This window comes from Coffea eugenioides, chromosome 1 (genome assembly GCF_003713205.1).
Source record: "Coffea eugenioides isolate CCC68of chromosome 1, Ceug_1.0, whole genome shotgun sequence".
Taxonomy (NCBI): Eukaryota; Viridiplantae; Streptophyta; class Magnoliopsida; order Gentianales; family Rubiaceae; genus Coffea; species Coffea eugenioides.
In genome coordinates, this window is record NC_040035.1 from 3,099,002 (window position 1) to 3,111,884 (window position 12,883).

At 37.8% G+C, this 12,883-nt stretch overlaps 1 protein-coding gene across 1 annotated transcript; it reads left to right on the plus strand.

The window, feature by feature from the left end:
• Window positions 1-10,294: 10,294 nt before the first annotated feature.
• LOC113783809 (UDP-glycosyltransferase 74E2-like) lies at window positions 10,295-12,441 on the plus strand. The gene is made up of 2 exons (XM_027330041.1): window positions 10,295-10,972; window positions 11,350-12,441. Exons 1-2 carry the CDS (start codon window positions 10,340-10,342, stop codon window positions 12,070-12,072), a joined length of 1,356 nt encoding a protein of 451 aa, XP_027185842.1. The 5' UTR covers window positions 10,295-10,339; the 3' UTR covers window positions 12,073-12,441.
• The last annotated feature ends 442 nt before the right edge of the window (window positions 12,442-12,883 follow it).

The following is a 12,883-nucleotide window of genomic DNA, read 5'->3' on the forward strand; positions in this document are numbered from 1 at the left end:
CAGGATGTTTCATTGTATCAAAAATATTAAAGTGGACTATTTCTCCATCAAATTCCATCGTGAGAGTACCCTTACTAACGTCAATTTTAGTCTGGGCAGTACTCAAAAATGGTCTTCCTAATATAATGGGTGATGGATTTGGGGCACTTCTATCATCCATGTAAAGCACATAAAAATCAGCAGGAAAAATTAATCCATCTACTTGCACTAAAACATCCTCAACTATCCCATCCGGATAAGCACATGTACGATCAGCCAATTGAATTATTATCCCCGTTTCTTTTAAAGGTCCTAAATTTAGGGAATCATAGATTGATTTAGGCATCACATTAATAGAAGCTCCTAAATCTATCATGGCATTTTTTATACTAGAATGACCAATCTTACAGGGGATAGCAAACATACCTGGATCTCCGCATTTGGGTGGGAGTTTCCTTTGAAGTACAGCTGATACATTCTCTCCCACCATCACTCTTTCATCACCCCTTAGCTTTCTTTTGTTAACGCACAAGTCTTTCAAGAACTTTGCGTACTTGGGTACCTGCTTGATCGCGTCCAATAGGGGGATGTTTACTTGAATTTTGCGGAACACATCCAGGATTTCTTTTTCCTTCTCTACCCTCTTTGTCTTTTCCAACCTGCAAGGAAAAGGAGGTAAGTTAGATTTAATAGTGGGCGGAGAAGTGAAGGTTACCTTAGGATCCTTGCGAATACACCCTTCCTCTTCAATTTCCTTCTCTATCTCCTCTTCACTTTTGCTTTTTGAACTTTCCACTTTAGGCCCTTCCAGTTCCTTGCCACTCCTCAGCGTCATGGCACTTACATTCCTGGGATTTACTTCAGGTTGTGAGGGTAACTTTCCATAAGCGTGGGACTCCAAGCGATTGATGGCAGTTGCCATTTGGCTTATTCGAGCCTCCATATCCTTCATGCCTGCTTTTGTGTCCTGCTGGAACTGAGTGGTGCTCATGGTTAAGACTCTAGTTTCTTGCTGGAGTTGAGCCATATTTGTGGTCAATGACCTGGTCTCTTGCTGGAGCTGAGTGGTGGTCGTGACGAGTTGAGTGGTAGTCGTGGCCAAACTCTTGACAATTTCTTCCAAAGAACTCCCTGAGCTTGAGGACGAGGGTTGAGACTTATGTTGCCAAGGTTGCTGAAAACCTGGAGGCCGATTAGAGAATGCATTTTGTGGCCTACTACAATAGCTGAAATTGGGGTGATCTCTCCAACCAGGGTTGTACGTGTTGGAGTATGGGTCGTACGGTCTTTGAGGCGCGGGCACGCCTCCAGCCATGTTCACTTGTTCAGCTCCATCCTCTTGCAACATAGGGCATGAGTCAGTGGGGTGGTCCATGCTTGTGCATATTCCACACACCTTCGCTCGCGGCGCGTCTCTCATAGCTAATTGCCTAACAACTGACGTCAATTCTGACATTTGCTGCTGTAAGGATGAAATCTCTACCTCGTTGACTCTACGGGGAGGGTTGCTCTCACGGAAGCCAAATTGCTGGGAGTTCTCTGCCATGGCTTCGATGAGCTCCCACGCTTCCCTTGGTGTCTTGTTTGCCAGTGCTCCCCCACTTGCAGCGTCGATGATACTTCTATCGGTTGATTGGAGCCCTTCGTAGAAGTATTGGATTAACAGTTGCTCACTAATTTGATGCTGCGGCATCTAGTGCACAACTTGTTAAACCTTTCCCAGTAGTCGTACAAGGACTCACCGGGGTATTGTTTAATGCCGCAGATCTCCTTCCTCAAACTCGCAGCCCGGGATGCAGGGAAGAATTTTTCCAAGAATTTCTTTTTCAGCTGCGCCCATGTGGTAATACTACCTGCTGGTAGGTAGTACAGCCAATCTTTAGCTGCATCTTTTAGAGAGAACGGGAAGGCTCTCAGTCTAATTTGCTCTTCAGTGACCCCAGGAGGTTTCATACTAGAGCAGACCACCTCGAACTCCTTTACGTGCTTGTGGGGTTCTTCGCCAGAAAGACCATGGAAAGAGGGTAAGAGTTGAATTAATCCCGACTTCAGTTCGAAAGCGGTATTCTCAGCCAAAGCGGGGAATGTGATGCATAAGGGCTGGTGAGTCAGCTCCGGGGCAGCCAGCTCCCTCAATGTTTGTTTGTTGGCCATGCTTACTTCGTCTTCCGCTGACTCGTTTGCAGCAAATAAGTGCCCTTCTTTTTGCCTCTTGGTCTCTTGCCTTCGCCTACGCGCTGCCTTCTCTACCTCAGGATCGTATACCAATTCACCTGTGCGAGAAGAACGGGGCAGAAACTAGCAAAAATACAAAGAAGAATAAAATAAAATAAAAACTGAATTTAAAAAGAAACAAATAATCCAAACGCCAACTCCCCGGCAACGGCGCCAAAAATTGACAGGTGCCGAACCTGTGCAATAATAAATACCTACTCAAGAAAATTACAAATTTTGTATATAGCGGTGAGTAGGGTCGAATCCACAGGGAGCAGGTAGGAAATTATTTCTTTCCAAATCAGTAGAACAGAATTGGGGGATTTCAATGGGAGACACACACAAATAAAATAAAATAAAACAAACAAAATTCAAAACTAACTCACAAAGCACAATTCACTGAAAATAGCAATTAACAAAAGTTCTACCCAAAGGATCAACTGCTCAGGCACGGTCCAATTAAATGCTCATCGATGCAAAGATATTTCACCCATTTATCACTAGGTTGGTTATAGCCATCAATAAGCTCTGACAACCAGCTCTTCCTTACTTTTTCGACAGTCAAGGTACGACCATTGACTGCTTCTCTAACCAGATAACAACCCTAGGTACGACCGTAGGAATTTAATTACCCAATTGCATTAAAGCTAGAAGAACCCAACCCTAACCAATAAACACGCTAAGAGGGTTTATTTAAATTAGATCTTGCGTTTCCCCATCATAAAGCCAATTATGGTGGTTACCACGGGGCGCTAACTAAATGAACAATTACGGATTCTATTTAATTAACGTGGCAGTAGGCTATTAAATTAAATCAAATACCCGGCCGTTGATATTCAATTAATCAAATACCCATGAACAATTAATTCAGGAAACGCACGAATAGCAATTAATTGGAGAAAATAATGAAGATTCGGTTAGATCTCACAGATATTATGGACCGCGCCTTCGCGTCAACCTTTGGGTAGATGAGGAAATTAGCCGCTCCTCATCGTGTCAATCCCGCGTAAATTAATTGAATACATTCAATTGATTGCCGAAGAATTGGAAAAGCACAAGAGTAATCTCACGGAATTTTGAAGAGTCAAAGGCAAAACGTAAAAAGGGTCTCCGTTCTACGGAGCCCAGATGCAATCATCGAGAATATTCAATACCTGGCCGCCAGCCGCAGGCGAATAAAAGTAGAAGAGAAAGAACAGAAGCAAGCGTCTGACAAGGAGTCGAAAAAAGAAAATTAAAGCTAAGGCTAAAAAGTTCCTGCCCTCCAATCTCGCTTTGTCCTCTTTATATAGCCGCCGCAATTCAAGTCAAAAAACAGAGACGTCTGGAGCAATTTCAGCTAATAGAAGCTATTTCCTTTGAAGTTTTAATCCAATGCTTCGGGTTCACGTGGACCACGATCCGGCTTTCGGTTTCGTCCTCCTTCTAAGGCGTGGCCACGCTCTGAAATGAAAAGTCTTCTGGAAATTTTTCCCCACGATATCTTTTTGATGCTAACCACCTACAATTCACACAAATGTCAAATATGAGTGAAATCCCCTTTCTTAGCACCATGAATAGCCAAAATTAGGACAAGATGACAGTGCAAAACGTGCCAAATAACGGCTCTATCAATTTCCTAAAACAAAACATACAAATCAAGCAAGCAAAACACAAGGCACTAGCAATGGGCAGTTTGGTGGAACATGTGATCCCTTGATTAGGTTTCAAGGAGTTTGGAGGATGATCATGGGAATCATGCTTTACACACACCAGAGTATATTCCCAAAGGATATTGGCAGTTAGATAAACTCGGAATATGGACACGATATTGGCAGTTGCCAATGATGAATCCCTTGAAAGGGCTAAATCATTAGTGAACATTCAGTTTGGCTGGTACCTAATTGGAGTTACAGTTTTTGGTGTGCGTCTTTATTTTTTTTTTCGAAACGATAATTTTGGTGTGTCTTTATTTGATATTTTGCAAAATGCTATCTGGGAAGACTCAGAAAAGGAACAAAGACGCTTCTCTTAGATGAGCCTACAATATTGTTGGCTGACTAAACCGGCAATATTTGGGATTATACAAAATGTTCTTCCGTTTAGATGAGCCAACTGTGATTTTGAATTTAAAAAAAGTCATCCGGATTTCAACAGGTTTTCTTTCTCCTTTTTTGTTCGCCTTTTCTTTTACTCAATAACTTCATTAAACTATTGTCTTGAGCGAAAACAATGACATTGTTGTTTCGAATTTTTGGTTGGAGTTGTGGATCGAAAGCAGTAATTTGGCTGATGATTTTATTGATTTAGTTCATAAATTGATAACATAGTTCGAGTTTTAGTTATAGAAAATTGCCCTTGAATGAGTTTTGGGACCAAAATGGTACATCTTGTATAAGTGAAGGCATGTGGAACCATTTCTTACCATTTTAAATTTGAAGAATCAAAACCAGACTCTTTTTTTTTTATGTAGTATGAAGCACTATTTCGGTGATTTTCCCTTCTGTTTTCATGGTGGAGGTGCATTGCACATAACTTGATCTGTAAGGTTTAACTTGAGTGTAATCAACAATCTATTGCTTTAGGCCTTGGTTTAATTAAACCCCTTGAGTTTTGTACATTTTTTAGGAGATCAATGGAAAGAGTTGCAGTAAATAAATCCATGTAAATATACTAAAACTCCTCTTATTCCTATCAAAATAAAAAGAAGTTGGACATTAAGTTTGTTATAATTTGTTAGCCAGATGATGAAGAATGGCATTATCACAAAAAAAAAAAAACTCAGAAATGTTTGTCAAATCAAAGGTTTAATTAGCACCACGTGCAATAATGAGATTTTTTTTCTTAACATAAATAATTAGATATTAAAAAATCACTGAGTGTGTTTGGATAGGGGATCATTTAGAAAAATTATTTAAAATAATACTGTAGTATTTTTTGTGATGTTATATATTTCAAATAAAAAAGTAATTGAAAATATAAAAAAAGTGGTTGAGAAATGTGTTTATGATATAACCAAAAACTTTTTTATAAATAAGTTTATACCGAAAAAAAAAAACTCAGATCTCTCTTGGATTGTGAGGTATGATATCATGCATTGCCAGTTTCTTGCCGTGTTATTCTCATTTGCCTACCTAAAATTGACGATATCAATGTACAAAGAATTAGATTGATCGCAGCAAAGCGAGGAACCGGTTATCACTCCACATGATATCTCTTTGCATTTATATCTATGTGTAATTGTTTATACACCAAAGATCAACTCTATAAATCCGATTTGCTCCTCTCTTTTTTTTAACGCATATGGTGAATATGTGGTGTAATTTTTCAAGAGATTTTATTCCAAAGATGATTTCTTTAGTGAAACTATTTTTTTTACTCCAATCAGGAAAAGGAATGAAAGAATTAATCATTGGAGAATGTATATCAAGCCAAAAAATGTAATGAATTGACAATAACCACATAAAAACTCATAATTACGTATGTATACGTCAAAGAAAACACAGAAGCATGTATAAATGGATAATCTCTTAAAAGCCACAAAGAAGTAGTTATAAATGAGTAAAAATATTCCACCAGAAATCAATACAACCATAAGTTTATGGCATCGTGGGTCACGATTTGGGTCCAAGAGTTGGTCCAAGTAATTTTTGGACTGAAATTCATTAGCCCAAAATGGTTAACCCAAATTACAAGATAGTCCATGAGCCCAAGTCTTTAAACCATTCTTTTTCCTTCGCTTTCTTCTAATGTGGGACGCAGCTACTACATTCTCCCCACCTTTAACATTTTGCATCCTCGCAAAACCCGTCAAAATTCAGACTGTCCAATTGGTCATATTTGGACTCTAGAGGTGGCTCGTATGGGTTCTAGAGGTGGTCTCCGTCCGACGTGGCATTTAGTCTCGTAGGTTCTAGAGACGGCCTCCATTAAACATGGCACTTAGCTCCGCACAACACTTATCTCCTTGCACTTCTTTGCGTAGTCAACATCATAACCCACTGGCCCAGACTCACTCCACGCAAAGACTACGCGAGATTCGCTCTGATACTAACTATTACGACCCGAGTTTAAGGGCTGGCCAAAATAATTTTTGGATCGAAATCTATTGGCCTAAAATGGTTAACCGAAATTACTATGTAGCCCAAATACCCTAGTCCTTAAACCATTATTAATCCTCTTTGTCTTATCGATGTGAGATACCTCATTCTCCCGACCTTTAGGACTTTTAGGACTTTTGTGTCCTCACAAAATCCGTCTAAATTCAAACTGTCGACTCGGTCATGCTCGGATTCTAGAGATCGATGTATTTGGATTTTAGAGGTCCACTTGGTCATATTTGGATTTTAGAGGTGGCCCCCACTCGACGTGGCACTCAGTCCCGCAGGTTCTTAAGGATGCAAATTCTAGAGGTGGTTCCCGTCCGACGTGACACTTAGTCCTGTGGGTTCTTTAGGACTTTTGCGTCCTCACAAAGCTCGTCAGAATCCAAACTGTTGGTCATGCTCGAATTCTAGATGTGGCGCCCATCAAACCTGGCACTTAACTCCACATAGAATCCAGCAGTTTCTTTAGGACTTTTTGCATCCTCGCAAAACCCATCAAAATCTAGATTGTCCATTTGGTCATGCTCGGATTCTAGAGATAGCCCCCGTCTAACATGGTATTTAGCCCCGCACAGCACTTAACTCCTTATATTTCCTTGTGTAGTCAAAATCATAATCCGCTGGCTCAGGCTCACCTTACGTAGAAATCACGCGAGGTTCACTCTACCAACTGTCACGACTCGAGTCCAAAAAATGACTCAAGAAACTTTTGGCCCACAATTCACTTATCCAAAATAAGTAATCCAAATTACAAGACATCCCATGAGCCTAAGTACTTAAACCATCTTTTTCCTTTGCTTCTTCCGATGTGGGACGCGGATACTACATCGTGAGACTGTTTTGTTCTTGAGTAACTTTCAAAATTACAGATGTCTTACCTAACTACTGTTTATTTGGTAAAATGTGAAAGGAACAAATTAATTTATTACTTAAGATTTCGATCCGTTGGCTATTGACTGTTGATATTTGAAATGTAGAGTGCAGATCACATTGTTCTTGGTCTGCCAAAATGGAGTATCTTACGCAAAAAAAAAAAAAAAAGAAAGTCCAAAACAGGGAATATAACTGGATTCATATCACAGAAAATGTCATACCCACCCAACCACATTTCTTTAGACATTCTTATGTTCACTCAGACAAGCTAGAAGTAGCAATTTATTACTTAAGATTTCGATCCGTTGGCTATTGACTGTTGATATTTGAAATGTAGAATGCAGATCACATTGTTCTTGGTCTGCCAAAATGGAGTATCTTACGCAAAAAAAAATAAAATAAAAAAAGGTCCAAAACAGGGAATATAACTGGATTCATATCACAGAAAATGTCATATCCACCCAACCACATTTCTTTAGACATTCTTATGTTCACTCAGACAAGCTAGAAGTAGCCCCACCAGGAGCTCTTAAAGGTTGTGGTACCTCCAAACAGTCCATACTGAGCAATACATGGAAACTGACAGAGCTTATTGCTTGATATTGTCCCATTCCATCCAAGGCCACATAAACCCAATGCTCCAATTTGCTAAAACACCAAAATTACACGTTACAGCCAAATTCTTGTTTAAGCTTAAATTATCTAAGCAACAGTATTAATTATATCTAAGCAACAGTATTAATATATCTAAGCAACACGCCTAAATTATATAGAATTTATTATATAAATACACACATCCACCTCCATTGCACCTGCTATATTTGAACACTTTTTTTGAAATTAATTTCACTTTGATCAAAAAATTAATATATAAAATTCTTTTAATGAGTGCCCTCCAATACCTGTTAATCAAATCCTTGACTATTTGGCAGTCAACATCAGCAGGTTTCCATCTGCAATTGTTGTTACTTGTGGATATTAGGTATATCTAGTCACATTGATGAGTGTTTTGTGGTCAGCTAAGAAAGTACAAAGACATAATTTGTTGTTTAATGTAAAACCTACCCCTGTTTTGGATGTTTGGTTCTTTAATTTGCTGTTGAATGAGAATTGGCAAGAGAAACAGGAAAAAATTTTAAAAATTAAAATAAATAAATAATTTTTTTTCGTTGTGAGCTCTGTTAGATGAGAAAAAAGGGGATCGATGCAATCACAAACCTTCAATTTGTGGCAGCTTTTAAGAAAATATTTCCCAAAACAAATACTTGTAAAAACCAGTTATGTAATTATAAAGCATAAGATGATTCTTGTTAAAATGACTCTCATGGTCTTCCTGTTTCTTCATAAAATAAAATAAAAAATTGTCAATCGTTAATTAGATTTCATTGTATTTTAGAAGTTATTTGTGATGATAGTCTGCAGACCAATTATGATAGGGTGAATTCCAACTGCAAAGAAAGCAATATTGTAACACGCTTTCAAGCCATTTCTCTTATTCCAATACTAAAATTCTGAGGTATGCTCAATTTTTGTCCTTACGTTTCAAGGAACCCTACATAGCAGCCATGTGTAAATAATTTGGTCTTTCTTTATTATATAACAGATGTATATTTTTTCACCTACCATCTGTAAATACGCCTAATTTGCTTTTAAATGCTTAATTGGATAAGAGGTTATTTTAGTCTATAAAATCCATTCATCTGTATTGCAGTCAGGAAAGGCATTTGGAGCTCTACAGCTTCTTATTTGATAAGACATTCAAGTCCCAAAGGGGATTGAATGTGATTTGATGAATTCACAAGATTCGCTTGGTTTATCATCCATTGTCTTTTTCTCAAACCAACCGACAATGCTTTTGTATTCATGTTTCTTCGCACATTTAACAAAGTTCCTGGGACTGCTTTCTGGGGCCAAAGAGTCTAATCCTTTTCGACAACTTGGCCATCAAATTTTGGCTTTTATCGTACGAAAGAGAAAGCAAATAAAAAGAGCACTGCAAGCAAAACAAGTCATTCATTTGTATTTATCGGGCGGTAGGTTCTATGTTTGAGGAATGCGAAATCATTCCTTTCATTTTGTAAGGGTTTGTAAATGGACGTGAATGTGTACATTCATTTAGTAAATTTTTTTTTTTAAATTAGGTGCACTAACAAGTGTCCAAATACTAATTTTAGAAAATCTCAAATTTTTGTAATTTTTTTGGGCAAATTCCTTAGCCTTTTTTTACATAACCCCCTATGATTTTAAAAGCTATACATAACCCCCTTATAGTTTGGATTAAAGTATCAAAGTGACAGAAATGATCATTCGTAATGGAGCCACCTAAAATGTCAAAAATACCGTTATGTAAAGTTGAAAATTATTTATTAACCAAGGGGAGTTATGTGTATATTTTGAAAATTATACGGGGTTATATGGTAAAATATAAAAATCATACGAGGTTAATGTGTCATGTATTTATAAGGGTAATTTCGACATTTTTAGAAGTTCCGTTACGAGTGACTATTTCCGTCACTTTGATATTTTAATCCAAACCATGAGGGGGTTATATATAGCTTTTGAAACCATAGGAGGGTTATGTAAAAAAATGCTAAATCACAGGGGGTAAAATGTACTTTGCCCTTTTTTTTTTGAGTATGCATTGAATGTGTTTTAATGAGTTAAAATTTCTAACACTAACTAATATTCGTAGGAGCAAAGAGTTTATTTATTTACTTTTGATGTATATCTCCTAATCTCCTAATGTCCGATGACCATATTAGGCCTTGACTAATTTAGAATTAAGCATTGTGGATCCCTTTTGAAGGGTGACTCTAAGGTTTTTTTCTCTATCCACAAAACTCAAAATCCATAACCATACTTTGGAGGTATTGAGCTCTTTGTCACTTGATCCAACAATCGTTCAAGAAGCAAAGACTTATTGTCAAGGTTCAAAGTGGTAATGTGTAATTACTCCTAAAGCACAAGGAAGCAAGCTTGATTCAATCATATTATTGCACTCCAAACCACAAACTATTACCATACCCACTTACCACATTGGTGAAACAATTCTTATATTTAATTGTTATATTTACTCGTAGCAAGCAAGCTACAAGCACTCCTCACTCCAGCAACAAGCACCATTATTCGAGCTCTCAAAGATTGTGAATTTCTAGAGAATCCATAACCTGGTCTCGTGGTTAGAGCAAATGGAAACTCACAAAGCTCATTGCTTGATATTTCCATATCCCATGCAAGGACATATAAACCCTATGCTCCAGTTTGCTAAGCGTTTGCAACATCAAGGCACCAAAATTACACTTGCTACAACTAAATTCGTGTTCAAAACCTTGCACGAAGTCTCCGGTTCTATCAGAATGGAGACCATCTCTGATGGATTTGATGAAGGAGAAAATGGAGTTGCCGTTGATACATATTACGCTACGTTTCAAAAGGTTGGCTCAGAAACTATAACTGAGCTAATCTTGAAGCTTAAAGATTCGGGTTGTCCTGTTGACTGTATTGTTTATGATGCAGTCCTTCCTTGGGCTCTGCGTGTGGCCAAGAGTCTTGGCTTACGTGCGGCTGTGTTCTTCACTCAATCTTGTGCTGTCAACAAGATCTACTACCATGTTTACACAGGCCTTTTGAAACTTCCTCTGGAGGAGTCTAAAGTGGAAATTCCTGGCTTACCACCACTTTCAGCTTCAGATCTGCCTTCTTTTATTTCTAGTTACGGTTCATATCCGCCAATTTTTCAGCTGGTTACACATGATCAAATGAAGAACATTCATGAAGCTGACTCGATCATCTACAACACATTTTACAAGTTGGAGGAAGAGGTAAAGGCACGCCTGGATTTATCTCTATATTACCTGTACATTACAGCTACCTAATTCCTTAATGACCCTGAAGAAGCTAGGCTTCCAAATTTCCAATGTGAATGTGCCTATCTATGTTGTCATTGGATAGTCCTTGCCACCAGATTTATCCTCCCTGCCATCTTACTTCTGAGAGTATCACACGATTAGATGGAGACAATAATAGTACATTAACCACATGGCATGAGTGGCATCCACTGCTCCAAAAAAAAAAAAAAGTAGTATCACAATATCTTACCTACCTCATATTTCTTTTGCTTTGTTTTTTCAGTTATAGAGGAAAGAATATAAAAAAAAAAAACTAAATTTTTGATCAATTTGTTTCATATATTGCTTAGGTGATTGATTGGACATCCAGGATCCTACCAATAATGACAATTGGACCAACTATTCCATCTATGTACCTTGACAAGCGCCTTCAAGATGACAAGCAGTATGGTCTCAGTCTTTTTAACCCAATGACTAATGCTTGCATGCCATGGCTAAATGAAAGATCAACCAGTTCAGTTGTTTATATATCATTTGGAAGTATAGCAGAAGTTGATGCTGAGCAGATGGAAGAAGTAGCATGGGGCTTGAGAACTAGCAACTACTATTTTCTATGGGTGGTTAGAGAATCAGAATCAAATAAGCTGCCAAAAGATCTTGTTAAAGAAACATCTGATAGAGGATTAGTCATTTCATGGTGTCCTCAGCTTGAAGTTTTAGCACACAAATCTATAGGGTGCTTTATCACTCATTGTGGATGGAATTCAACATTGGAGGCCTTAAGTTTGGGAGTCCCAATGGTAGTCATGCCACGATGGACAGATCAAAGCACAAATGCCAAGTTTGTAACGGATATCTGGAAAACGGGAATCAAAGCTCAGTCAGATGAAAATGGAATTGTTAGAAGAGATGTCATTCGTCAATGCATAAGCGTAGTGATGGAGGGGGAGAAAGGACAAGAGATTAGGAAAAATGCAGATAAATGGAAGGATCTGGCGAGACATGCCTTTGATGAGGGAGGAAGTTCAGATAAAAACATTAAAGACTTTGTTTCCAAATTGATTCAGTCTTGAAGCGATAATAAAGTAGATCTATCTTATCCAAATTGATTCAGACTTGAAGAGATAATAAAGTAGATTTGTCTTCTTCAAAGATAATCGACGGCAACCAGGTAACTGTCACACAATTTTACGAAGAGTAACTACACATTTGTTAGGAGATTTCCGTCAGCAACTGCAGTAGAAATGTGGTATTCCTGGTGCCATTGATATCTAGAAAGTAGACTGTAGCAAAGAGGATATAGCACATATTGTCCCAAGTAGTGCACGCAAGTTCAATCCAATGTGAACACAAGAGTTTGCAATCATCTAAGGTAGAACCACTGAATTCTATAAAATTTATTTTGATGTGTAGGGTACCGTATAACCTATCTCAATTTGTATGCCTGGTAGATGAAATGTGAGCCTATTTCAAAATTCAAAAAAATTGATAGCTTTCAAGATATAGAGAAAATGAAAACAAAATGTTTGGAATATTCATTGTTTTAATTATTTGACGTGTTGATTTTCTATTTTGTTGATAATTTTTTAGAGTTGCAGGATTAAGTACTCTTATTGATTTGAAAAAATGTTGTATTACTTGATTTGTTAATCTAATTCTTTCTTTCCCTATAAGTAGAAGAAGGTTCGGTTATCCTGCATATCTGATTCGATCCTATAAATTAACTGGTCATTGATTAACCGGTTGAACTGAATCAAGGTATCGAATACAATTTTACAGAACCAATACATTCGATTAGGATTAACGAAATTTTAAATGGATTGATAATCCGGTTCATGAATATTCCTATCTGTAAGTTTTCATCAATTGCTCTCACCGGGAGAC

Excerpts from the sequence above, each read along its gene's own strand:
- LOC113783809 (XM_027330041.1), top strand. The coding sequence starts at position 10,340 with ATGGAAACTCACAAAGCTCATTGCTTGATATTTCCATATCCCATGCAA. Across the intron at positions 10,973-11,349 it reads TTTACAAGTTGGAGGAAGAG|GTGATTGATTGGACATCCAG; the intron begins GTAAAGGCACGC and ends TATATTGCTTAG.